The 27721-nt window shown below is 53.3% G+C and overlaps 1 protein-coding gene across 8 annotated transcripts; it reads left to right on the top strand.

Annotated features, from left to right (window-relative positions):
* Positions 1–15206: 15206 nt before the first annotated feature.
* On the top strand, positions 15207–27105 carry LOC140594974 (SLAM family member 9-like). 8 transcript variants are annotated; one of them, XR_011996290.1, is made up of 7 exons: positions 15242–15518; positions 18806–19198; positions 20727–21023; positions 22497–22631; positions 22824–22915; positions 23189–23373; positions 25403–27105. XR_011996290.1 is itself a non-coding variant. In XM_072732621.1 (6 exons), the coding sequence occupies exons 1-6, from the start codon at positions 15295–15297 to the stop codon at positions 23237–23239; spliced, it is 1065 nt and encodes a 354-aa protein (XP_072588722.1). In that variant the 5' UTR covers positions 15207–15294; the 3' UTR covers positions 23240–23498. The 8 variants fall into 8 exon arrangements, 7 of the variants coding, with proteins under 7 accessions (XP_072588722.1, XP_072588721.1, XP_072588719.1 ...); XM_072732621.1 differs by lacking the exon at positions 25403–27105 and having other exon boundaries at positions 15207–15394; positions 22500–22631; positions 23189–23498; XM_072732620.1 differs by lacking the exon at positions 25403–27105 and having other exon boundaries at positions 15207–15394; positions 22500–22631; positions 23184–23498.
* Positions 27106–27721: the final 616 nt, after the last annotated feature.

The raw sequence follows: 27721 nt of genomic DNA, 5'->3' as shown, positions 1-27721 counted from the left end.
AGGTCATGGGCACCCTGAGAGTCTGCTTGGATGCTGCTTAAACACTTCCGGGGGCAGGACACGTATTACCCAAAGCATCAGACAACAGAGTGTCTAGCCAGGCTGTATACATTGCAGGACCACTATAATCCTTAGAAATGCCTTCTTGGAAACTTCCCCGAAGAGGCACATGATGCCTACTTGTTTCCTTATAGTTGCTGACAGTAGCAACAGAGCCACAGCGTGATGCATTCTGAAAAGGGAATAGGGGAGAAGAAGGGCTGCTGACTCCATCCCAAAAAGGCTGGCTGGCTGCTTCCAGGAAGAGGCGAAGGTTTAAAGGGACCACTCCGTGGGGCTGCAGTTCAACCTGTCGCCACTGGGTGTCGCTGACGGTACAAGCACAGACACCAGCCAGCTCTTGGATCCTCTCAAAACTCCCCGTGCCCACCGTGAACTCAGTTTTGATTTATAATAACTTAATTATCACATTACTCAAAGGTCTGCAAATACAAAATCTGTACACCTTATACTCGAATAACAACAAAAATCTAAAGAATAAAATTGGAAACAGCAATACAATTCAAGTTAATGTTCATTTAATGTGGTGAGTGATGTTATCCTGCTGGAAGTAAATTGGTGACTTGGAATTTAATGGGACTAACGTGCATCCACGTTTTTTGGTCCACTGGTTATGATCTTGAGTCCATTTACTATAAACATGTTCAAATATAAATTAAGTCATTTTTTAATTTAAAAGTTGACTCATTTTATGGTGTAACTGGGTGACGGACATTAAGGAGGGCACGAGATGAGATGAACACTGGATATTATAATACATGTTGGCAAATTGAATTTAAATTTTAAAAAGTTGATTTATTTTAAACCAGCAAACCGTTCTTTGATGACCCAATAAATTGAAGAATGTAAACTCACTAATCCCATTCATTCCTATCCCATTTTACATACCCTTGCAGTACAGATTCATTATAATGCTGATTAGCTTTGAGATGCTCTCCAAAAAGTTATATAAATACTATTAATACCTTCCTCATACTGCAGCCAATGAGATCTGGTCAGATCTTGTGAGCAGGAACTACCAGGTCCTCTCCATTCTTCCTACACTCTCTTGAGGTAGGCCTGGCCTCAGATGTGCAGTTGCTTTGTGGCTTCAGAGCCCCACCACAGCCACCTCCACCAGCTTTGCACCAGAGACCACTGAACCCAGAGCCATGAGCCCCTGCAGCTGGTGTCACCTGTGAGGGAAGTTTCTGGGTTCCCCTCCCAGCTGGGCTCAGCTCAGCTCAGCAAAGCACCCTCAGCTCTGGACTTCATGATGCAGGGTCTGAAAGGGTCCTTAGCAGGAGACTATCAAATGCTGGATGACAACTGGGAAGCTGGAAATTCATGCCAGTGCCACCCACCCCCCAGCCTCTGAAATTAAAAATAGAAAGAAAGGAACCCCTTTGGCTCACTTGACCAATCAATTCCTTCCCACATTTCTACTGTATATGACAAGACATGTGAGGGTGTGGCTAAGCATCTGCTGAAAGCAATTCCCAAATATCCCATTGTGTTTTCAACATTCCTGCCACTATTCTGCAGTGGTTGCTGCTCAACCCAGACACCAATGAGAATCTCAAGTGCGGGGAATTGTTGATTCTAAATGAATAGAACTCAGCCCAATGGCAGCTTAGATGCCCTGCTACGATTTTGTTTCAGTAAAAAATAAATAAGTAAACTCTGTAACTTCTGCAAAGTTCTTCATCCTCACCCAACAATTTCTCCGAGAAGCATTTTCAAAAAGCTATGTTTGCCAACATGCTGTTTTCTCCAGAACCTGGAGAAACCATATTGATGGTGCTGGTACCCAAGCGCCATGACAAAATGAAAACACACATACAAGTCAAAGGGGCACTGCTGTCACCATGGGACAGAACCAGCTCATAAGCTCAGGCCACTGACCTGAGGTTCAGGTGTTCCTAGCAAATTTGGAGCAAATAAGTAGAGACTAAGCTCGCATTGTTTCCCATCTAAACCCACCTGTTGCAACGACTGAGTGGCCACATATACCACATCTGGCCCTACCACATGATTCTAAAAGGAAGATCCAAACAGAAAGGGGAAGCATAGTTTCACTTATAATATCCTGAAGCAAACTGCAGACCATACTGCCCCTACTCCAACTCAAGAAGTAGAAGACCTAAATGAGTCTATTGGAGAGTTGTAGGAAAGTTAGATTTTTTTCTTCTGAGAAACACGAGAAAATCTTATTCTACACTTGAAATTGGTGACTTCTACTGCATATATTTTATATCTCAATAAAAAATCACTGAGGAAAAATGAGCCCTGCTCTCCCCTGCCTCAGTGACCTTTCCATGCCATTCCCTCCACCAGCTCTTCACAGTTCAATTAGCCTCTGGAGTCCTCTGCTTTGTTTCAGGAGCATTTGGTCTTTGTAATGGAGGATGGGTGCATCTGTTTCTTTAATGTGTGGCTCTCTCTTTAGACACATGCTCCATGAGGGGCTGTCAGCACATCACTGGGTGAGGCCTCATGCTACCACTTACCCCATCTCCAGAGGGTGAGAAGCAGCGGACTGAACAAATCCTTGGCTGGCATCTGGATGGGTCTCCACTGTGGTCTGGATGGTCTTTGAGCCTTGGGGCCTCGAAGGCTGTCTCAGGGACACACAAGTTCTGTTTGCCCTAAAGGACAGGTACATTCACACATTTATCCAAATGCACACAGTGAGGCGGCCACCATCACAATCAAGATAGAGAACATTTCCATCACTTCAGAAAGAGTGTCTTTTTCAACCAATCCCCTTCCCTTGGGATTCCCTTGGATTTGAGCAACACTGATCTGCTTTTTGACACTATAATTGTGTCTTTTCTAGATATTTATGTAGATGAAGTCATTTGGTCTATAGTCCGTTGTATCTGACTCCTTTCACTGAGCACAGTGCCTCAGAGAGCTCTTCATACTCCTGGGTGTGATTGCAGCTCCCTTGTTGTTGCTGGGTAGCATTGCACCGTGTGGAGGCACCGCAACGTGATCATCCATTCACCAATGGATAGACTTTTTGGTTGTTTGTTTCCAGATCTGGGCTATTACAAGTACAGACACTAGGAATACACATGTCTTTGTGTGGGCTTGTTTGCTCAGGGCTGGGACTAGGGTGAGGCAAGGAGAGCACCAGCTACAAAATTGAAGGAGGCTGCAAGAGCAGTCCAGGGAGTGAATTTCCCTCCCTGGGCACCTGTCTCATCTCACATAGTCTCACCCTTGGTTTTCACTTCTTTGGGAATGGGACTGTGATGTCAACAACCAAAAGTGGGATGCTGGGTCATACAGTCAATGTACATGACAATGTACATTTAAAATTATAAGAAACTTCCAGACCAGTCCCCAAAGTGGACGTGCCACTTCCAGGACCTTCCACAATGGAAGTTCCATTGCTGCCAAGCTCTCCCACACCTGGGGCTTCCTATATTCCCCATTCTGGACCTTATAGGTTTGTGCAGTGGTATCTCACTGTGACTTTAATTCACATTTCCTTAACGATTAATGATGTTAAACACTCTTCCACATTTCATATAATTTGTCTACCTCCTCTGATGAAGTGTTTATTCACATCATTTGCTCATTTTTGAGAGGCTATTCATCCTATGACATCTTATTCTGAAAGTTCTATGTAGGTTCTCAGTAGAAATCATGCATCAGATATATGTTTTGCAAATATTTTATCTGGCTCTGTGTCTTCCCTTATTATAATGTCCTTTATCAGTTTGAGTAAGTTATGTTTTATTCATAGCTTCCTGGGAGTTTATATCATAGTGTTGAATTTTGTCAAATGCTTTTTCTGGGTTTACTGAGATGGTCAAGGGTAACATGGTGAGCTACACTGTACAGTTTAGAGTGTTCAGCCAACTCTGAATTCCTGGCATGAACCCCACTTAGTCAGGTTGCAGTATCTTTTTTATATCTTGAAGGACCCAATTTGCTAATATTTTAATAAGCAAGTTTGTGTCTTTGTTCACGGGGAATACTAGTCAGTTACTTTATTTTCTTGTATTGTCGTTGTTTGGTATCTGATTAATGCAAGCCTTATAAAATTAGTTAGAAAATGTTTCCTCTTCTATTTTCTGAAGGCACTTTTGCAGAATTGGTAGTTACTTCTGCTGTTCATGTTGGGTGGACTTCCCCCAAGGACCATAAGAGCCTAGAATTTTCTTTGTTGAAGATTTTTAACCATATATTTAACCTATATCTTTAACAGATATAGGGTTACTCAAATTATCGATTTTTTCCTCAGTGAGCTTTACTAATTCGTGTCTTTCAAGGAACTTGTCTATATCACCAACATCATCAAATTTATTGATAAAATTGGTTGTGATATTTTCTTATTGTTACTTTGATGTGTGTTGTATCTGTAGTAATGCTCTCTCTTTTGATGTAAGTATTTGTGTCCTCTCCATTTTTGCTTTATTATTTAGCTGGATGTCGAACAGTTTTTAGTACATTTTTAAAGAATCAGTGTTTGATTTCATGGATTTTTTCTCCGCATTCTATTTCATTGACTTCTGGTCTTTTATGTATGGATTTCTGTATTTTGCTTACTTTGGATGGATCCAGTTTGGTCTTGTTTTTCTAACTTGTTAAGATGATAGCTTAGATCATTGAGCACCTTCTTACTTTCTTAAATCAGCATGTAATGTTCTATTGTTTTAGCTACATTCCAAAATTTTTAATTTTAAAATTTAATATATTGTGTTTTATTGTTACTTACTTCAAAAATATTTTCTAACTCTCTTGGTGATTTCTTCTTTGACCCATATGTCATTTTAAAGTGTGTTGTTTAATTTCCAGATATTAAAAAGATGTTTTGTATTCTTTTACTTCTAACTTAATTTTGTTGTAGTCAAAAAACATTTCTGTAATATTTCAATACTTCAAAAACTATTGCAGTTTGTTTTATGGCTGAGAATATAGTCTATCTTGATGAGCATTTTATATGTGCCCTTGGAAGGCTATGTGCTCTGTTGCAGTTGGATGTCATGTTCCATAAATGTCAGTTAGGTTAAAGAAGTTGGCTTTAAAAAAAAAAAAAAAAGGAAATTGGCTTTGCCAATTAGATCACCTTACTGATTTTTTAGTGTCTAATTGTTCTATTTATTTCTGGGAACGATGTATCAGAGTCTCCAAGACAGTGTTATGATTTTTGCTTTAAATAATCATGTCTTTTTAAAAAAAAATCTAAGAGAAGAAAACCAAAATTATCTATAGTCTTTTGTATTTATTTATATTTTTATCATTTCCAATGTCTTTGGTTCTTCCTGCTGATCTGAGTCATCCTCTTGAGTCATTTCCCCTCAGACTGAAGGAGTCTCTGTAATTACTTGTGAAGATATGCTAGCATAAAATATTTCTGTTCTTGCTTATCTGAAAATGTCTTTTTAGCTCTTTGTTTTTGAAGGAGTTCTTTATTAAATAGCAAATTTATCAGATTTCAATTGACATTTTTTTCCCTATAGTACCTCAAATAATCATTCCAATGTCTTAATGTGTGTATAATTTCTGATGAAAAGTTAGCCATCATCATTGATCCCTTGTAGATAAATGCTATTTTCTCATGGCTGCTAGCCACATCTTCTCTTTACCCTAGTTTTCAGCAGTTCAACTCTAATATAACTAGGGGCTATCTTCTTGGAGCTTCCTGGGTTTGAAAATTAATGTTTTCCATCAAATTTCAGACAAGCTTGAGTCTTTCTTTTTATTTTTTCATATATATTTACTGCCTTTTTGTCCTTCTTTTTCTGGTATTCCAATTACACATATGTTAAATTTATTCATTTGTGCCATAGGTCTTTGAGGCTCTATTCAGCTATTCAATGTTCATTCTCACTTTCATTCAACATGAGAAATCTTCATTGATATATCTTAGAGTTAATGAATTCTCTCTCTTGTGGTACCTAATATAGTTATGAACAAATCAAACAAATATTTTTAATTTCAGTTATTGTACTCCTGAATTCCAGAATGCCACCTTAATTCTTTTATTTTTACAATTTCTATTTATCTATTGAGATACTATGTGTGTTCATTCATTGATAGCATATTTGCCTTCTATTCTTCAAATATATTTATATTACCTCATTTAAATTTTTTCTCTGCCTAATCCAACATCTGAGCCCCTTTGAGAGCAGTTTTTATAGATTGCCTTTTTTTCCCTGAATATGTATCACACTTTACTGTTTCTTTACATATGTTGTATTTTGGGGGGAAAAAAACTTAATCATTGTAAATAATATGTCATAGCATTTCTGGATGTTGTCATATTCTTCTGAAGATGATTGCTCTTCTAGTAGGCAATAGATATGCTTAAATTGAAACTGGAAATATGATCTCTGCAGTATGTAGCTGCAGTATGTAGCAGTATGTAGCTGCCCAATATCTGCTCTTATGACTTATCACTGCTACTTTTCTAGCCTATAGGACTTACCTGAGTCTGCAAAATTGGCAGCTAGTCAGGATTTGAACAGAGATGGCCTCATCCTCTCAACTGTTTCCTTGTTTCTAGGTATTGCCCTATCTTTGCCAGTGGCTCTGCCAGATCTGGACTCTTCTTTAACATTTCAAGCCTGTCTGGCTTCAGCATTTTACCATTAAGCTGCACACCATTAGGGAATTAAATTCAGAAAGGAACAAAAGACACCCAGCTCTGGTTCTGCATGGCCCTATCTGTCCATAATAGGTCTCTCTCTATCATGTACCTGTCTTTTCATCAGGTCGCTAGGGTCTCCTTCTCATGTATATACTTTAGCTGCCAGCCAGAGATGTTAGAGACTTTCCTTTCTGAATTCAGATCTCAATCTCTCCAGATTCTTATGGTTTCAGATTTTCCCTTTAAAATTGGAAGCCCTGAACTCTGGTCTCTAGTATCATTAGCTGGCTAGACCATGGTTTCTCCCAATGCTGTGCTCCACAGCCACAGCTAGGGAAGAGGTGGCAAGGGGGAGAGCCTGGTAGTGCCATTGGTGACAGTCTTCCCTTCCAATCATTCACAACTTCTCCACCCACCTACACAAACCAAGATCCTGGTCTGGGGCTCTGAAGAGGCAGAAACACGGAGAATCCAAGGTAAATCTGCTGCCAACACACAAGAGGAAACTCCAGTGTTCTTCCTGCTGCTGTGCCTGATGCCCCTATCCTCTGGTGAGTGACCTTGTGAAGTGGTGACTTCCTCTTCTTACCCCAGTTTGGAGCCCTTTGTGTGCCCTGTTCTCAAAGCTGAGCTGAGATGGGGACAGGAAAGGAGCTTCTGGTACCTGTGAAATCTGTCTTTTCTCCCAAACTTGAGCCATCTATAAACTTAAGCAATGGGCTAGGTGGGATCCTTTTTGGATAGACTCAGGTTTAAGTTTAGATCTGTAGAAAACTAGCTGTAGGATCTTGGCATTACTTAACCTTCTGGCTTCCAATTTTCTCATAATATCTTAGAATAGAATCTTCCTACTTAGAACAGTGTTAAAGGTTAAATGGAAGAAAAGCAATCAGCATAGAGACTGGCACACAGAAATGCTCAAAAAATATCATCTATTACTACAATTACTTTGAAGATAAAGTTGAATGGATTGGATTATGAAGCACTGTCTTACATCAAAGCCAGGATCCATCCTGGTTGGCGAGACTAGCTTGGGCAATCTTCATAACTGCCACAACCTCAGTTTTTCCATTTGAAAATAAGAATGTCATGTACCTCATAGAAGATGCAAGGATAAAATTACATAATACATATAAAACACTTAAAACGGGGCTTGGTACTTAAACAGACCTAATAAATGTTACCTATTGTTACCTATTGTTATGGCTGGCCCTCCCAAAACTCTGCAAGACTATTGTCATTCCCACACTGTCATGGATGGTAGTCTCAGAGGTTGAGTGACCAGTCCCTGCCCCCCCCCCCCCCCCCCAGCAGTCACCGCCTTGAGTCAGAGCTTCATCTCTTCCATGAAGAGAAAATACAATCAGTCCAGACTGCCTTCCTGGGGCCCCAGGTGGACACGCAGCAGTCTGACTGCACAGCTCTGTGCTTCCAGGATCTTACTTGGTGCGGTGGGACCTGCCCTGCGGTGACTCCCTCCAGGGCAACTGCCTGTGTCTTACTTATCGTGGGGGAAGCAGTGCCCGACTTCAGCCAGCTTCCAGAAGGTGCTGTTCACCTGAAATGAAGGTGCCTGGGGTTGCAGCCCCGGAGCAGGACAGGGCTTCTTGTGAACCTGTATCCCAGTGTCAGAGGAGAGTCAGAGACGACTCCACTCCTGGGACCTGGGTCTGGGCAGGGAGGAGGAAGGCAGGGCTGTTGGCACAGAACAGTAAGGTGGGAGAAGCTGACCGGTTGGGTGGAGAGGAAAGTGGGGGGCGGGGAGACACAAAGGTCAGGTTGAGGCAGGTGGTGATGGAGAGACAAGGGCCATTCACTTAGGATTCTGGGCTGTGAAAACCCGCTGATGGCTCCCTACCCCGAGCCTGAGGACTGGCTGGTGACTTGGCCTCAAGGACCCTGCCCTGGAACTGCCCCTACAGGAGAGGCCTGAGACACACCCAGGAAACCACAGTGCTTAGAACACGTGTACAGTCACCTGTCAACGCCCAGAAAAGGAAAGGGAGTCTGGTCACTGTGAGGATGAGGAGCTCTGGCGGGGAGGTGGGGAGGGTCAGTCTAGGAGTCCTTCCTGGAGAAAGAGGGGCAGGAGGAGGAGGAGGAGGAAGGGGAGGAGGATGCTCAACTTTGGCCAGGAGGGGACAGTGGGCTGCAAAGGAGGAGGAGGGAATCAGGGGGTGATCATCTTTGAGGAAAGATGAGGCTTCCTGCCTGTGGCTGGGGTGCTGGGCATGATCCCCTAGCCCAACTGCAGGAGTTGGGGGGAAGGGACCATCACAGCTGTCCTGAGGGGGCCCAGAACAAGATCTCCTGGGAAACAGGACAAGAATAACCATTGTAATGCACCCTTCCAGCTCAGCTGCCTTCTCTCCCTGCGGGGGCTTTGCTTTCTGCCTGGAGGACACCCTGCGCTCCCACTGCCTCCTTCCTCCCTTCCCCGACTCTCCACCGGGCAGACTGTTGGGGAGGAGGGTTGGTCACCTCCCAGTGGGGGGGGGGGATGCCCGCTTGCCAGCTGTCTGCGCATTCCCCTTAGCCCATCAGGATCCCTTCCTCCCATCTCTTCCTCTGGGGCAAGCAGCACCATCTCTGGGCTCCCACCCACCCCAGCTCTGACCCTCTCCCCTGAGCCGACCGAGAGCCATATCCACCTGGTGTCCATGAAGTGAAGGGCTGGGGGAGGCCACCTCTCTCCCTCCTGGGCTGCTGGCCCTCGCCTGTCCCCGGGTATCTCCCAGGGTCCTCTCCAGCCTTGCACCTCCACCTCCCTGGTGTACCTCAGCCCCATCCTCTGCCCCAAACCCCTCTGCTCTGCCCTCAGGGGCAGACAGCAGCTCCCTGCCCTGACCAGGTGGCCTGTGAGTCCTGGGGGGCCAGGGCAGTTCTGCTTCTGGGATTTCCCCAGCCCACACCAGCAGGAAGTCTGCATGGACAGGGAAACCTGATTCTTAGCGTCAGGCCGGGGACTCAGCCAGACCAAAGTTCAGGCCAGGACCTGTTTCCCTGGTCAGCAGGGGACTCCCACGGACCTCTACTCTCAGGTCTGGGGGTGAGGCCTCAGAGGCCAGGGAGCAAGGTCTCCTGTGGGGCAGGAGCTAACATGAGGTGCAGGGGCTCTGGCTGGAGAGAACTCATGCTGACCCCACCCTGCTCATCCTATCCTGGCTGACCCTGCCCTCCCATCAGGCTCGGGTGCCAGGCGGGTGTGGCCAGGGCCCAGGGAGCTGATAAGGGGTGTGTGGCAGCCCCACCCTCCACCCTCCTGAGAACCCCCATGTGTCCCTAGAGCAGAGCGGGTAGGTGGGCATTCTGCATCGGGTCCCATCCTGAGACACCCCGGAATGAGGGGCAGGAAAGGAGGGTGACTGGTAGCCGGCCTGAGCTCTGCTGCCTCAGTTTCCCCTCCCTGGGCCGTTGCTGTTGGAGAGGGACAAACCCTGGGGTCGGGGTGGGGCATGGTCTCCTTTCCCAGTGGCTCTGGTGGGGGGAGGGCGGCCAGTCACCCCCTCTCCTCCCTGCTTGTGCTCTGCCCTCACCACCTCCCTGCCCAGTTCTCGCTTCCAAATGAGCCCCCGGGGACCCAGAGCAGCAAACACAAGAGGGACAGGCAGGGGCCAGCCCCAGGGAGGGAGGCAGACACGGTGACTGCACACTGCACCTGCCCAGGCGGCCCTCGGGGGCCTTCCTCCCACCTCCCTGCAGACCCTGCAAACCAGGCTGGCCGCCCTCAGGGCTCTTCCCGGGGCCCAGGCCACAGGGACACCCCGGACCCGGCAGCGAGGCTGGGACGGGCCGCGCCCATGGGCGGGGCTGCAGGCAGGGCGCGGGGTCCGGGGCTCCCAGGAGCCACAGCCCCGGGCAGGGGCCGGGCCTGCGGGGGAGGCTGTGCCGGCAGCGCCCCCTGGTGGACGGAGCAGCAGCGGCAGCCGCCCGCAGCCAGGGGTCCCAGCCCCGCCTTCCTGCACCTCAGGGAGCAGGTGTTTCCTGGACACTTGGAGGGAGGACAGCGCGGCCCGGCCCCGGGCCTGCCCGGGACAGCTCTGCTGCGGCCACAGTCAGGTCTGAGAGAGGCTGTTCAGGGGCCAGGTTCCATCCTGGGGCCCCAGGGCATATCTCACACCTGTCCCCTGGTTTTCTCACTTATCCAGCAGGGGGTGGGTTATGGGATAGAGTCTGAGGCCCTTCTGGCTCTGGCATCCTGGGATCTAGGTCAGGATGGACCTGAACTGGCTCCCTGTTACCTTTCTGACCTCAGTCTCCTACCTGCCTTTCCTGGGCTCACATGTGCATCAGCCACAGGACCCCTTGCTCCTGGAACAAGCCAGGCAGGGTACCACCTGAAGGCCATGACAGGGGTTGTCACCTGTGCCAGGAAAGTGAATACTCCAGATGCCCAGGGCTACTCCTTATCTCTTTCCAGTCCATTCTAGAAGTCTACTTCCTGATGAAGCCTGTCCTGACCTCCAGGTGTAACCTGGAAACACACTCCCAGGTCCTGACCCCCCACCCTCTCATCCAGAGCCCTGCTCACCTCACTTACTGTGGTTACTGTGCACTGCCTTTCCCCTCCTAATACAGGGGGAGTTTGCTGGGTGCATTGGTGCATGTATGTAAGCACCGGGAGCAGGGGCTGGTACATAGTAGGAGCTCATAGTAGGCCTGCATACAGTAGGGCTGGCACATAGGAGGAGCTCGTGGCCTGTTTGTGGGAGGAATGCATCTACCATCAGGGAGGGTCCGGGATAGAGGCTGAAGGGTCTACCTAAACAGCTCACACTCAATGCATGGATGTGGTTGTGCTGCTGTGACCACATAGGGATTCAGGAAAGGAGCCTGTGGCCCATGAACCACCCTGTGGGGAGAGGGAGAAGGGATCAAGGGCTCCTGGGGAGAACCCAGCCCAGGTCGGCTGCTGTCACTCACCGAGTCCACACTGGCACCTGATTTCCCTGCATCAGTGATTCTCAGTGGGATCCATGGAGCATCTGCTGTGAGAGAAGCTCCTCAATATAGGGGGTGGGAGCAAAGATCAGATAAACATGGAAATGCTACAGAAAAGATCCCTTCTGAGATATTCACAGTCCATACTCTAGGGGGACCATCACTTTAATGCTATACTCTGCTTTTCACAGCTTGTATGACCAGGGGATTCATTTTCCTTCTTTTGTTTTTCAGAGAAAGGCCCTATGGAGCTCCTGCTAACTTAGCATCTGAATCACCCCCCAATCTGGGAAATGCCCACTTAGAAGATGAAGCTGAACTCTGAGCCCAGTACCCAGGACTGGAGATCCCTTCCAGCCTGCAGTGGGTCCCAGAACTGGGCATGTTGGGCAGGAGGAAAGCTGGTGCTCACTGGATTAGGGCAGAGGTGGCAGGAGCAGGAGGCCTTCTTTGGCAGGACATCTGGGAGCTGGGCAGGGGGAGACTGGAGAGCAGAGTCCAACAGGCAGGGCTCCTGAGCCAGGCCTGGAGTCTAGAACACCTGACAGAGAAATGACTGGGCAAAGGCCCTTCATCTCTGGTGATGCCTGTGGAGGAATCCCAGGGTGTTCCGGGTGCGGTGAGGTTCCCACATCTAGCTGAGTGTCCAGAGGAGGATTGTCTCAATCCTACCCCAAAGCTTGTGGAAGCAGAATGGGCCTCACATCCAGCACACGTGTATCTGCACCCACTGCCTGGAGGCCCATGTGGAGCCTGAGGACACAGGATGGAAAGTCTGTCCTTGGGATCAGGGGCCTGGATTTCCTGGGGAGGCCCCTGATGTCACCCCCAGGCAGTCAGAGACCCACAGTCTGGGAGGAGGGAGGTCGTGGTCCTGCTGCTGGTGTGTGTGTTCATGATGCCCACGTCCCTCCGTTGTCCCCTATTTCTTCTAATGCTCTTGGGCAGCAGGTGCATTCTGATTTCTCCCCCACCCCCACCCATCCAATGGCCTCACAGGGATCATTCACTCCAGGGTTTCATGTCCTTTCTCTCTGATGGGTGAAGACCCAGGGCCCCTGTGGGGGAGGATTTTCTGATTCACCCTGATGTCTCCTCCCTGGACAAGGGCTTCAGGCTCCTGTGGGGAAAGGCAGAGGGGAGCTGGCTGAGGGAGGGAGTTTCTACCCTCGGGGCTGCCTGTCCCCAGGTCAGGCCTGTTTCTCTGAGGGGACAGTAGGAAATAGAGAGGCAGGAGGGGGCTCCTGGGAACCTGGTCTAGTAGCGATGTCAGCAGGTTCCTGAGGCGGGAGGGCTCTCCTCCAAGGGCACTGTGGGTCAAATAGGAGTCTCCCGGGCCCTGGGATGCGCTGGCCCCGCACAGGCCCCGTGACTCCCCCAGCGAGTCCTGAAGCAGCTCCACGTCCCCACTGTGTGGAGAGCTCGGGGGCTCAGGGCCGTGCAGCCATGTGTCCAGGGGACACGCAGGGAAGGGGTGGGAGGGTGAGACGCAGCCTCACTGTGTCTGGTCCTAGAGCCCGGGCTCCCCTGGGGGCGGACTGTGGCACCTGCTCCTCCAGAGAGTTTCTGGTCGTAAACCAGTGTCAGCACAAAAGCCATGCTGCCCAGTGTATGTCTTCTGGATCATGTCCCTCAGCTCTCTGCCACTAGGGAGCTGTATCCAGGCAGGTTAGGAAGCCTCTGGAAGAACCTAAGTGTGGGACGAGCAACCCCCACCCTGAGTTGGGGGAAGGTGTGACCCATGTGTGATTCAGCCAGTGCAGGGGACCCCTATGGTCAGCAAAGTGACGCCCTGGACCTCAGAGACTGCGAGATTCACCACAGGCTTGTTTCCTCTGCCTGTGGGTGTGAGAATGAGAGGCTGTCCTGGGTCTGGCCTGGCCTCCTTCCCCTCAGTGTGGCTTCTCAAGGTCTGCAGGGACGTTGGTCAGGAAAGACCAGTGGCCTAAGAGGCCTGACCTGGACCTGGCTCAGGTGTGCCAGCATCCAGAACGTGGGCTCGTCAGACCACCTCAATGGTCCTGACATCCCTCATATGTGAAAGGAGCCCCGCTGCCCCACACAGGAAACGTGCTTGTGAACCAGAGAGATCTAGACACATGGAGGCCTGGTGACATTAGCCCTCATGCTGCACAGGATGGAGGAAGAGACAGGATTAGTATCTGGAGTTGTAAGTGTCCCTGTGCTAGGCCAGCATGGACGGTAGCTGGCTGATTCTCAGGGTCCCTGGCCAGCAGGTCCTCGGGGCTCCCTCAGGGACCCCATCCCCACCCCAAGCTGTGGTTTCCATAAGCAAACAGTCCTCACCCAGGAGGGCTTGGCCAGGGCTGTGGGGACGGGGACGGGGATGGGGACGGGGGCAGAGCCACTTGCTGCCCCTCCCCCTGAAGTGACCAGGGACTGAACTGCCCAGGTCTGGACTCCATCCCAGGGGTTTGTACCCACAAGGCTCAGGAACGCTTTGGGAAGGGATCTCCCAACAGTGGGTGGGAGTGGGGACAAGCCTGAGGGCTCTCTGGTCTGATGGGGATCAGAGCGGGTCGGGGGAGCCCAGACTGGATGTGGGGACTTCAGGAAGCCACTCGGTGGGACAGGACAGGGGCTTTAAGGCTGGATTTTTCAGACTTCCTTGTTAGGAGTCCAGACCCTGACTCTGGATCCACTGTATGACCTCTGGCAGGTGGGACTAACCCTCAGGGCTCAGGGCTCACATCCGTAAAATGGGTGTTAGTCAACACGCTGACACCAAAAGTGCATGGTCCCCCAAACAGCCCTGGGATCCTCCCTTAGGATGTGAGGGTCTGAGCAGCTAAGGGGAGCCTCAGGGTGGGTTAGTGATGGAGCTGCTCCCCTGGGGTCCACGGAAGACCAGGGTCCTCAGAGGTTGCAGGGAACCCATCTGGGAAGAAGAGGCTGTGCCTGATCCTCAGTAGGCGGCTGGGGTCTGAGGATGCTGAGCCTGTGGCCAGAGGAGCCCATCCCTCTGCACCCCTGCCTGTGTCGGAGGTGGGCCCATGGTGAGCAGAGCCTCCCAGGGAAATGCTGGCTGGGGTGCTGCTCCTGGGGGACTGTGCCCTGTGCGTGGGGACAGGGGAGGCCCTAGGGTGCAGATAGGAGGGACACGCCCATAGGGGCTGCGGGTGGAGAGGGGTTGACCCTTCCCAGGAGAGCTTGGTTCTCGTGCTCACAGCTTCTTCCTTAGACACCCGAAAGTGATGCTCATAGAAACTCAGAAAGGAAATCCGACTGGTTAAATGGTGTAAAGACAGGACAGGCCCAAAGCAGGAGAGGTGCCCTGTCCTTGGCTCTAGGATGTGCCTCTGTGCCTGGCCATCGGCTGGTGCTGGCGAGCAGGGCGCGAGGCTGTTGGGGAGCCCAGGGACACAGGTCAGGGCCCCAGGGGTGCAGACTGGGGAGGTGAGACCATCAGGCTGCTTGTGAGCACAGGGTTGGGGCCTCCCATGCACCGGGGCTCCTAGAGGGGCTGTTCCTACATTTCCTCTGCAATGATCTCCTGAGCCCACTGCAGGAGCTGAGGTAACAGGAGAGACCTGAATGGGCTAATCTCGACTGGACAGAGAGGTCCCAGGGCTAACAGTTAGCCCCGCCCTAGGGGTGCGAAGAGCTTAAGTTTCTTTGAGTGAAGAAGTTTTCATCCTCTCTTCCTCTGTGTTCTAGATGCTTCCCCTGCCCAACTGTAGGCCCAGATGCATCCAGCAGGGAGGCAGCCTGCCATGGGCCCCTGCACAGGGGACCCCCACCTGGGCGGGGCCTCCTGGCTCCTGGGACTCACCAGCCTCCTCCTCAGTGAGTGGCCCCGGCTCCCGGGGAGGGAGGACCACCGGGCTGGCAGGGAGGCAGGAGCTGCGGGGCTGTCTGGTGTCTTTGCGGAGGAGCAGAGGAAGCAGCCCTGAGATATGGAGCACACGCGGTGCGTCTGGTTTCCAGCCCTGGGTGGGGGGAGAGGAATGAACACAGGAGCTCTGGTGGAGGCCAGGCTGGGAGCCCTGAACCTGGCTGCCTGGCTGCAGGATGGAACCCCCAGCAGGGGTGAGGCCAGGGGAGCCCGCAGCCTCCTGGGGAGAGGGATGGAGGAGACCAAGCAGGGGCTGCAGGGACCCAGGATGGGGACAGACAACCCCTGGTCTGCGATGCTCAGGGGACCAGGCAGCCCCTGCAGCTGCCGTGCCCAGGCGGAGCCGACCCAGAGACCAGGGCTGAGCTGGAGAAGAAAGCAGGTGTCCTCTAGCTCCTGGGGCGACATGACCCCTGACTATGGTGACATTCTGTTGGCAAAGGAAGGAAAGGCGGCCTCCAGAATTCAAGGGGTCTGTGCCCCTGCTGCATGTGAGACTGTGCCTGGAACAGGAGACTGAGGACAGCTCCGGGTGGGAGTGCACTGAGGGGTCAGGAGGGAAGCAGAGGGGGCCCCCAAAAGGGGACTGAAATAAGGTCTGTGCTAACCAGAGTGGGATTTTCCAGTTCTTACTTCATCTGATCATCTGCTTCTGTGTTACAAAGTAAGTAAGAGCAAAGGAGAAAACACTAAGCTATGGAGGATTTCTGAAATCACTGGGCCTCTGTCACAGGGCGATGACTCTTTAGAAAATGAGTTTTGCAGCACATTTAGACCCTTTTAATGAGTCAACTTCCTGTCAACAAAATGTGGAGTTTCTCTTATTTTCCATTTTATTGAACTGGACACATAAGGGAATTACATAGTTTCCTCCATCAAGGTCTGGTTTGGAGGATAAAGAAAGTTTAAAAGAAAGAAAGAGAGAGAAAGAGAAGGAAGGAAGATGGAAGAAAGGAAGGTGGAATGGGAGAAGGAGAGAAGTAGAAATGGACTAAAATTTATGCTGATTGTACAAAGTTAAATTCCATCTTACTGAAATGAACTCTGACCCTCGAGCGCACAGCCACCCGCCCCGGCCTCTGTCCTCTCTGGGATCAGCACCTGTTGCAGGTCTGAGAGCTCTGGAGCCTCCTCCCGTCCTGAGTGGGCTTCCAGCTTCCTCAAGATGAGGCTCCCCGTCCAGGTTCTGGGCAGCCCCTCCCCTGAGCCTGAGGGCTGATCTCCTCTCTCCCGGGAGACCCCAGAATTGCTCAGATCCTGCTGACCAGACAGCAGAGGTGGGAGAGAGAAGCGGCTGGGCAGGGGAGGGGAGGGTGCAGGGGAGGGGACGGGTGCAAGGCAGCTCCCTGTGGGGAAGAACAGGGCTGGGGATGGGGAATCCAGCTCCAGGTCTGCTCTGCCCTGTGTGACCTGCACAGGTTCACCCCGAGGGAGCCCCTCCTCGGGGAAATGCCCCCTGGAAGCCCCTCCAGCTCTGATGTCCCAGGACTGGGTGTCTCCTGCTGGTTGGGACTGTCCTGAACCTTCTCCGAGGCTTCTGCTCTGTGTCGTCCTCCTGTCCTGTCCTAGTCCTGGTCCTGACAGGGGCTGATACCCGGGGACGCTGTTTGGGGCCCTTCAGAACCAAGACCCAGGACTTTCTGTGATCACATGCTCAGCCCTTCAAGGAGGGAGGGGTGATGTCTCCCAGGCCCCCTGACGATCCCCTGGCCCTCTGCTGTCCCTGCCTCTGCTCCTCAGTGGGCTGTGCGGACACCTGCTGAAGGAGTCTGACTGCTCCCCATAATGGGGACCCAGAGGTACAGGGCATGCTCAAGACGGAGTCACAGGGGAGCCACGATAGGCCCCCAATGAAGATAATGCCCTGAGCAGGTCAGCCCTTGCCCAGATTCCCTAGTAAACACCAGCTTCTTACTCCATGCGCCCTTGGACTGACCCCTCTGACCAACCCTGGGGGCTCAGAGAGGGACATTCTGTACTCAGGAGTCCCTGGGAACTGCCCTGGGGCAGGTGCCAACCTGGAGACTGACCTGCTGCCCCTCAGGAGCCCACTGCTCAGGGCTCTGCAGGAGTGTGACCGAGGAAGGACATTCTAGGCCTCCTGGGGTCCGGCTGGGGACACCCTGTCCTGGTGACAGGCACAGCAGAGCTCACGCAAAGATCACTGGCAACCCCACATTCTCTGGTCCCTGGCACTTAGCTGGGTCAGGGGACGAGTGCTGGCCAAAAAGCAGGAGCAGAGACCCCGCTACTCCTGGACAGATGCAGACACCCATGGGTGACTCCACTGTCTGCCTTTCCTGCTGGATCCCCAAGGGTGCAGCTCCCAGGGGATGGAGCCTCCCCCAGGGGGACAGATTCCTCCCTCTGTGGGGTGAAACCCCTGGTCCTTAGACCCTGAGCTCCTGGAGTGTGTGTGACAGCAAGGCAGCCCAGCTCAGCCTGACTGTGGGCGTGCCCCGTGGTGGGGGCGTGGGACAGGGACCAGCTTCTTCAGAGTCTCTGCTCCATTTCTTTTTCCTGTCCCCCCTTCTGGTGGCTGTCACCGGCTAGGGTGGGACCAGCCCTCCCTTGGCCCCTTGACACAGGGCAGATGCAGGTTCCCATTTGGTGCAGGTCATAATCTAGGGGGGCTTGGCTGGTCATCAGATTCAGGGACAGAAGTTCAGGTCCAGGCTGGAGCTTCAGGGGTCAGGGTCACAGGGAGGGGTGTTTCCAGGCTCCCATGAGCATGAGCTGACTGGGTGCACTTCCTATGGTCTCTGGAGAGAGGCCTCACTCCTGCCTCCTGTTACCAGGGGCGGCCCTCACCCCTCTCCATGTGGGCCTCTCCCCAGGGCAGCCCCTAACATGGCAGAGGCCTTCGTCCCAGCGAGCAGGACACAGGGTGACAGCGAGATGGAGTCCACCTCTGTGTGATCCAATATGCCTAAGGGCTGTCCACCCCCTTAGCAGCTCACAGCTCCCCAGGGGGGCTCACTAGCTACAGCTCCCACCCCACGGGAGGGCTCCAAGGCCTGTGGGCAGGAGGGGTCTCTGCAGCCCAGTGAGCAGCTGCCTCCTGCAGAAATGCTCTCGATAGGGACGGAAAATGTGCCAGAGAAGTTGGTCCGAGTCCCCTGCACTTCATCCTCTCCCTGTTGGGGTCAGGACCCTGCAGGTGAGCGAGGTCACATGACCTGGTCAAGGGGACGCTGCCCTGGGACAGGAGTGATTCCAGCATCGCTTCACACTCATGCACTCTCCTGCCTTCCAGGAGTCATGGAGCACATGGGAGGGATTTCATGGCAAGATGGGTTCTGGGCTTTTCTCCTGCATTCCTCCTGGAAAACCACCCTCATTTCCTGTGCCCTCTGCCCAAGGCGTCTGCAGCCCTGGCACCCAGGATTCTGCAGCCCATGGATCTGGAGTTGAGGATTCGGGAAACCCTGTTTCTCTGAAGGGGATGCAAGGAGCTTCTGTGTTGTTTCAAGTGCTCAGAAACCCAGACTTGCCTGCAGGAGTCCAGCTGGAGAAGATGACCTGGGGGATGTTCTCCGGGGCAAACTACACAATCCTGCTGCAGGTCTCCCCTGGGTCACGCGATCCAGAATGGGTCAACTGCCAGGACAAGTTCCAGAAGAGGGTCCGTGTGCTCAACATTACGACCCTGAGGATGAACAACCTGTCCCTGGAGGACACTGGGCTGTACCGGGCTCGGGGCTTCTACACGAGAGGAAGACAATCTGACCAGGATTTCCACCTGACTGTGTATGGTGTGTAGGCCCCTCCCCCAGCCCCAGAGCTCACCTCCTTCCTCTGTCCCTGGAGGGTCCCCACGCCCCGCTCACAGGGCTCCCCCCAGACCCCAGCCTTCAGACTCTCTCTTCTCCCCTGGAATCAGATGCAGGGTGTTCACCACAAATGCAGGCAGAGCTGAGAGACACCCCAGGGATGGAATCACTTTGGTGCTTCGGGAGGGGAACCTCTATGCGGGGAAGTGGGGATTTTGCCTTAACTCTACTGTCCCCACAGGACTCAGGGTTCTCAGGTGTCCCTGAGCTGTCTGTGCTGCTGGGACAGGCAAGGACACCTCGGGGGCTCACCACACTCCACCTGAGGGTCCTACTGTGCTGTCAGGCACGAGTCAGACCCCAGAGCCGGTGCCTTGAGGTCCGGGTGTGGGCAGGGCTGTGCTGGTCTCTGGAGGCTCCGGGGAGAATCCATTTCTTTTCCTGTCCCCCCTCCTGGTGGCACCTGCATTCCCTGGGTCGAGGCCCTTTCCTCCACCTTCACAGCCAGCACTGCTGGGATGAGTGCCTCTGGCACTGGGTCCCTCGGACCTCCTCTCCTGCCTCCTACTTGGGAGGACCCTGTGATCACATGGGGCCCATCAAGACATCCAGACCATCTCTGGTTTAGGCTCAGCTGGTTAGCAGCCTCAGCCCACCATTGACTTGGAATCTCAGACACCTTCAGGTTCTGAGGGTCAGCACTTCAGCATAGCTGGGGTCACTCGTCACGAAGTAGGACCCAGACTCCCACGTGTGGTTCTCCACCCTTTCCGCCGATCCTCTTTCAGCCTCAGCCCCAGCAGCTCACTCACAGACTCCACTGGCCCAGCTCTAACCCTCCACAGATATAGGAGTTCACATGGAAGTCCTTGCTCAGGATCTCAGGGAGCATCCTGCTCTCTCCCTGCACCCCCCTCTGCCCAGGGAGCTGTCTGCTCCAGAGAGAGTGGCCTTGGCAGCCTCAGGTCCGACAGATTCTAAGCATCTGTGTTAGCCTGTTAGCCTGTCCCTTGTCTTCATGGGTGGAACCAACGTTCAGTGCATCTTCCAACCACACAGAGGGTGGTCTTTCCTAGGGGGCACCAAGGTGCCCCCCATAACAGTCTTTCCTGGTGGGAACATGGGGCCAATTTCAGGGCTTGGGCATCATCTGAGCATAAGCACAGGCAGGCTCTAGATCCTGATAAATCAGGCCCTAGACTTCTCTTTCTTCTAGGGGACACCTCACTTCTTTAACTAATTAGTTGTGGGTCAGTGGGCTCCAGCATTTATTTCTTCACGTGATAGTTTTAGTCTTTCTCAATCTACAGAAGTCACATAGAGCTGAACTCACTGGCTCCAACCTTATGCACCTGCTGTATAATTGGTCACTTCTGTGTCATCTATAAAATGCTTTCACCATCCTGAGGGGGAGGAGGCCAGAGCTTCAGGGAGATTCCACAGGACAAAGCCTGAGGTGTGATATTTTCCACTCACATGACCCTCTGTCCTCTTGTCCTTCCTGCCGCAGAGCCCCTGCCCCTTCCCCAGATCAGGACCACGAATCTGTCCATCACCGCAGGCTGGTGCAACGTCACTGTGCAGTGTGACACCCCGGGAACCAGGGAGGACCTGATCATGTCCTGGGAGAGCAGGGGACTCCCCTGGGAGCTGGAACAACGAGAGGCCGCAGGACCAGCCCACAGCCCCTGGACCCTGGCTCTGAGCCTGCCCCTGAGCCAGCCCAACGCCAGCCTCACCTGTGTGCTCAGGAACCAGGTGGACCAGAAAACTGCAACCTTGGACCTTGGGGACATCTGTGGCCACGGTGAGTGCATCCTCCAGAGGGGAGGGGCTCCTGATGCTCAAGCAGCCCTGGGTGAGGGTTCTCGGGTCTCTCCCCTTGTTTATGGCACCACCTGCCACCTGGGCACCCCATCCAGAGGATGGCAGGCACTTCACCTGGTATGTCCTTGGGTGTTGGTCCCGGGATCCTCTCTCCCACCATCCTCACCCCTGCTGGTCCAGGCAGCACCACCCAGCAGGGACCTCTGCCCACCCTCATCCATCATTCCCTGTGTCCAGGGTAGTTTTCAGGAGGGGAGTTGGGGGGTGTCAGGGGTCTCTGCCACTAGACGGGGTATAGGCCAGGGACTCCATCAGGATTGAGGGCCGGGGGCTCGTGGACACAGGTCACCCTACCTGCTTTCCTGAGTCCTGGATGTGCCCTGCTGTCCTCAGCCTCCAGCCTCTGGTCAGGCTCCTCCCTCTGCCCTCAGCCCTTCCAGGTCAGGATCCTCACTCCCCCTACCCCTGTCAGGGACCCCTTGGCTCCAGCTGGCTCTGGGCCCTGACACCCGAGCAGGCCCCGGGTCCAACATTGGTGGAAGGTCCAGCATGAAGAGAGTTTGACCCCGGGGTCTGGGCCTCAGGGGCTCAGGTCCCGTAGGAGCTGCTGCCGTCCTGCCCTCACACCTGCCTCCTCTCAGGAGCCCCCACGGGCCCCTACACTGAGAGTGAGGCTCTGGGCCACAATGAGCCTCCTCTGCAGCCCCAATCCCTGGATGGCAGTGGCCACGTCTGCTTCTCCTGTAAATACCTGTCCCTGCTCGGCCCGGGCTGTTTGCTCACAGTCCGTGTTTCCCTGAGTGAATGAGTGACCCGGTGCCCCGTGTGCCCCCTCGGCCCTTCCCCTTCCTCCACCAGCAGCTGGGACCCTGCTGCCTCAGTATCCCAATCCCAGGGGAGTTCATCACTCAGGGACCCAGTGGACTTTCTGGAACGAGGACCCTGCCTCCGTCTCACCCTCCTACCTGGATCCTCCCTGCTTGGTCCCCCTCCCACCTGCCCCAGTGGGTGCTGGAGCTCAAGGGCTAGCAAGGTGCCCCCCTCCCTGTTCATGGCCCTCCTTCCTGGAAGGCCGCACCCACCCTGCCTGTCTGCTCCCTGCACTCCTCCCTCAGGACGAGGTTTCCCATCACCTCCTCCAGGAGGCCCTCCGTGACCACGTGTGTACAGGCTGGGAGCTCCTGTGCCCTGGGATGGCTCTGGCTGGCTCCCTGTGGCGCCTTCTCACCCTCCTCCCACAGAGGTGTCCTCAGGGGTGGGCACCGTGTCCTGTTCCTCTCAGCAGCCGGGCCTCAAGCAGGAGCTCGGGAAGTGTTGAGTGAAAGCACCTGCCATGCTGCTCCCTCCTCAGCTTCTGAGCAGGTGCCTTCAGACATGTCCACGTACGAGCTGGGCAATGGGCGTCTGTCCTTCTCTCGGTCCTTAACCTTCTCCATCTCTCTGTGGAGGGAAGCAGATCCACAGGGACAGGCTGATGCCTCCCAACTACCCAGCATCCTGGGGACTGTTGTGGTCCTGCTGCTGATCCTGGGAGCTGGACTGTTCCTCTGGAGGACACGAGTGAAGAAGAGCCTGGAGCCTGGGAGAGGCAGGTTGCACTTCTCCTCCCCGGGCCCACACACCTCCCTCCCCTGGACCCTGGACTCCCTTCCTCCTGCCTTTACTGCTCAGGGGATGTCCCTGCAGGAGGCTGGTGGGGGCGGCCATGGCCTTGGGGTCATGGAGGGGAGGGTACAGGTTTCCAGGGCTCAGACTCCAGCTCCTTCTGTGTATGACACAGGTGTAGGGTCACTGGAGGAGCACAGGGACCCTGATTTTGGCATCCACTATGCAGAGCTTAGCCAGCAGGAGTCTGGATACACCAGGGACCAGGTGAGGCTGGAAGAGGGGGCAACTGGGTCTTCCCCTTTCTCTCCGTGCCCGGGTGTGTGCTTGTCAATCCCCGTCATCCATAGGGTCTGACAACTGTACCCCTGGAACCCTTTCCAGACAACACAGTATTATCTACGAAACTCACCTCAGGGCCCATGCAGTGCTGTGCATGACTAGGGGAGGACATGTCAGCAGCACTGGGTCTGTGGGGGTCCTGTTGGGGCTTTCTGTCTGTCTGCTGTTGCAGGACCCTCTGTCTGCATTCCAGGGTAGAGGTGCAACACGTCTGGAAGGGGACAAGCCTCTCACTACTGTCTACAGTGAGGTCCGCAGGGCAGGCGTGGCCCTGATGAGGATTTAATTGGAAGAAGCCAGAGAATCCCGCCCTCCGGGGACAGCTGTCTTGGGAGCATGATGCCTGCAGCTCTGGTCCCACCTCTTCCTCTTCGACTCCTCTGGTGAGGGACTGGCTGGTCCAAGCATCAGTTAGCGTCTATGCTAAATGGTTCTGCACATGTTTGCGATGAGACATCTGTAGGTCTTTCAAGAGGGGAAACTGAGTAAATAAATTGACAGAAACATGTGTCATGACTGCTCAGGCCCAGCCACCTGGCACCCCTTGAGAGAACCCTCCTCTTCACCCTTTATACATCAAACTGCCTTTCAGACCCTCACCCCTGGGACAACCTTTGTGACTCACAACATCCCACCTCCAGCCGAGTCTTGAACTCAGTCCGCACTCAGTTATGTGCCGAGAGCTATTCGGGGGCGCCATGAATCCGTCATGGTCAGCCCTTCCCTGGGGACGTGCCGTCTGCGCATGCCTCTCCGTGGTTCGTCCCCCTGACCTGTTGCCCCTTCCCTGCTGCCCTCACCCCGTCTCTCTGCCCCCTGCCCAACACTTGAGCCCACCGTGGGCCTCACCTCACAGGGACCCCTAGAGCACCAGCAGGTGACCCAAATGTGACCCTGGTGACAATGTTTCCTGCTCCCACTCCTGGGCCAGTAGGGTCCCTGCTGGCCACTCCCTGGACCCCTCACCCCCTGCCGACTTCCCAGACTTCTCTGGGGCCCCTCTAGCGCCCCTCCTCCCTCACCTGCTATGCTCCTGAAGGTTTGGGCAGGGCCTCTTCCTATCTCCGGTGCCCTTCTCTCTCTCTGGTGCCCCTGTCCCGGGACTCACTGTCCCGTCCCAGCGGTGATGCCCGGACCTCCGTCCCCATGCCCCATGCCCTGTGTTCAGCCCACGCCCTGGCCTGCAGCCCCTGGCCCCCCCTCAGCCCTAACAGGGTCCTGCCCAGCCCCTGACGGGCACTTGGCACCTGCCTCCTCTGCCCTGTGGGGCTTCCCTCCACACCATGGCCCCTTCCTCCAGCTCAGGACCAGTGATCCAGCGCTCCCAACCTCAGGCCCTGCGCCGAGCACCTTGTGTGCAAGGACTTTATTCTACTGTCACAATCCTCAGAGTGAAGACAGAAATACAGAAGCCTGGTGCTTCTCGCTCTTACTGAATAGGAACCAGGCCGAGTGCCCCAGGCCGGCCCCATGGTCCCAGCTGGCCTTCCTGCCCATTGGGGCTGTGGGGACAGAATCCGCCATCCTCACCCCTGCCCCGGTGCCCTCTACACCCCTCCAGGCTTCCTCTTTGACCCTTTGGTTGCTTACAAGTGTTTGCTTTGATTTCTAATTATTTGGTAGTTTTCTTTCTGTTATTCAGTTCTACTCTAATTCTGAGCAGAGAAAATACGTGATTTCACATCTTTAAAAACAGTCGAGGTTTGATTATGATCCAGGAGAGGGTATCTCTCAGGGGGGTTCCTGAGTGCAGCTGAGGAATGTGTCGTCTGCTGTTGGGGTTGAATGTTCAGCAAGTAAATGAGGTTGAGTTGGGTCCTGGTCATGATTATTGTGTGTTCTTGGTGATTTTCCATCCCCTCAGGCCACTCTGGCGGGAGGATGCTCTGCTCTCTGACTGTGACAGTGGATTCATGTGCTTCTCCTTCAGATCTGTCAGCTTTGCTTCATGTGTTCCGTGCTCCCCTGTTAGGTGCTTACACATGTGGGATTCTTCTCACTTCTCGCACAGTTGACCATGCCTTATTATGTCGTGTTCTTTTATAACCCTGGAATGTTCCTTGCTCTGAAGTCTGTTTTCTCTGATGTTAATTGGTCCATCTAGTTTTCTTTGGGTTAGTGATTGTGTAATGTGATCATTCATTGCCTATCAACATGCCTGGACCCCGGTGCCCATGGTCAAGGTCATGCTCAAGCATTATTCTGGACGTTTGTGTGAGGAGATTTTGGATGAGATACACTTACAGGGATGAACACTGAGTTCAGACTGCCCTCCACAGTGTGGGTGGGCCTCATCCAATCAGTGGAAGGCCTGAGCAGGCCAGTGGTTTTTCCCGTTGGGTGATTTTCATGAGATCCTCTCTCACCCACTTCTCTCCCTACCTTCTCCCCCACTCTCACTGACTCTCCCAGGGAGTCTCCTGCTCCCTTTGGTCACAGGGGACCGGCCAGCCTGATGGGGATCCCAGGAGACCTTCTGTCCAGTGAGACCACAGCCGGGGCATGAACATCACCCCCAGAACTGGATGCAGAGGGAGGACAGATGTGAGGGAGGAACCGGGCAGTGATGCCTGGACACACTTGTCCTTCCTGCTCCTGCTGAGGTTCTCAGGACAAGAAGAAGGTAACACATGCAGGCACCTGGGTGCTCAGTGTTGAGAATCTGCCTTTGGTTGGGGAAAGTGATTCAGGGCTCCGGGGATCAAGTCCCGCATTAGGCTCCCTACATCTCCCCTGCCTCTTTCTCCGTGTCTCTCATGAATGAATATATAAAAATTATTTTTTTTAAAAAAGGTAACAAATGATCTCAGTACTGCTCACCAGAGCAGTTTCCTTTTTTTTTTTTTTTAAGATTTGATTTATTCGTGAGAGACAAACAGAGAGGGACAGAGGCAGAGACACAGGCAGAGGGAGAAGCAGGCTCCATGCAGGGAGCCCGATGTGGGACTCGATCCCAGGTCTCCATGATCACGCCCACGGCGGAAGTTGGCCCTAAACCGCTGAGCCACCTGGGCTGCCCGAGCACTTTATTTCCATAAGTATTTTAGTAAAATGCTGTTTACAATAACAGAAGGGCCAGTTGTGAAAGCAGAGAAAGGATGACAGACAGGGACACACGTGTGCCCTGTAGCCGGGGCCCAGCCACAGCCTGGCTCTTCACTTGCCCCACACCCAGAGGCAGGGGACGGAGACTGGAGGACACGAGAGGAGCCGAGTCCCCGGGAGGGCCAGGACCCATGGTCCCCGAGAGCTGCGGCCCTGACCGTCCACCTTAGAGGGCTGCAAGAAGGGAACCTCAATGGCTCCACGATGCAGACAAACCCAGGGGATGAGACCTGAGGCTCCATAAATCTCTCAGTGGATCAGGCCTCCAAAGCGCCCCTATCCAGGTGCAGTGGGGGGACCCAGGAGCCTCGGGCACCTCCACTCCCTCTGCCAGGTCGCTCCCTTCTGAACCTCCACGTTCCAGGGCATCAGTGGGATGGACCGACGCTGGGTCCTGGTCGACTCTCCTCCAGCAGAGACTCTCTGAGCCTGTAAAGTTCCTGCTTCCTGACTTGGTTTGCAGAAGTGAACAGATGGAGCGTGTGTGAGGATGCACCTGTCCTCTGCTTGCTTCCCCGTGTCAGCTGCGCCGGTGCTGCTCACCAATGCTGCTCGCGCCCAGGGGCGGCCTTAGTCTCAGCGCTTCTCCCACAGGAGCCTGCGGGCAGCCTGAGGGCGGAGGGCGGCCCGGAGCCCCGAGCTGGGGGCGGACAGAGGCCTGCCTGGGCCCGCTGGCTCTGGGCCCGATGGCCTTTCTGTCCCTCAACACTGACACACGAGACTCTTTCCGGAACACGACTTGGTGTCAAGCAGAATATGGCAGTGCTGGCTTCATGATTAACTCTTATTTTAAAGATTTTATTTATTTGCGGGAGAGAGAGAACAGGCATGGGGCGGGGAGGAAGAGGGAGAAGCCGACTTCCCCTGAGGGGAGAGCCCAACACAGGGGGCTGCATCCCAGGACCCTGGGATCATGACCTGAGCTGTAAGCAGATGCTGAACCGACTGAGCCACCCAAGCGCCCCCATGATGAACTCACTTTTATTAAAAATCAAAGTTGACTGAACTGAGGTACTGTGGTTTATTTCAAAGGATAAATTCTAGGACTTTCAGCTGGATCAGTCTGTAGAGCACCTCACCCTTGATCTCAGGGTTGGGGTTCAAGTCCATGTTTGGTCTGGAGGCTGTCATAATTAATTAATCAATAAACCTAATCATTAGGTTAAGCAACTGACATCGTCTCCTGTCATCATCTCAGGAATCTGGAATTGAGCCCCGCTCTGGGCTCCCCACTCAGGGAGAGTCTGCTCGACCCTTCCCTCCACCCCTCCCCCTATTGTGCTCTCTCTCCCACTCCCTGAAATAAATAAATAAATAAATATTTTTAAAATATGAAAAAATGCTTTTTAAAACAATCAAAGTTTATTACATCACATCATTGTATTAAAGTGTAGGTCCTTAAGGGTCTGTGAGGAAGCAGCCCTGGACATACGTGTGCTCGTGTCCTCCAGGCAGGACCCAGGATTGCTGGCAGAAGCCTCCAGAATGCAAGCTCTCCCCCAGCCTTTCATGGGATTGGACTGGGTCCTCCTCCTGTATGTTTCATGTGTCCAGAAGTGCACGTGGAGCGTGAACACCACGAGCCTGGATCCTACAAGGACTGTGGAGCCAACACCTTCTCTCTAG

The sequence above is a fragment of the Vulpes vulpes genome, chromosome 13, assembly GCF_048418805.1.
Source record: "Vulpes vulpes isolate BD-2025 chromosome 13, VulVul3, whole genome shotgun sequence".
NCBI classification, from domain to species: Eukaryota; Metazoa; Chordata; class Mammalia; order Carnivora; family Canidae; genus Vulpes; species Vulpes vulpes.
The sequence above is the reverse complement of the archived record's forward strand: the minus strand, read 5'-3'. Positions and strand labels throughout refer to the sequence as shown.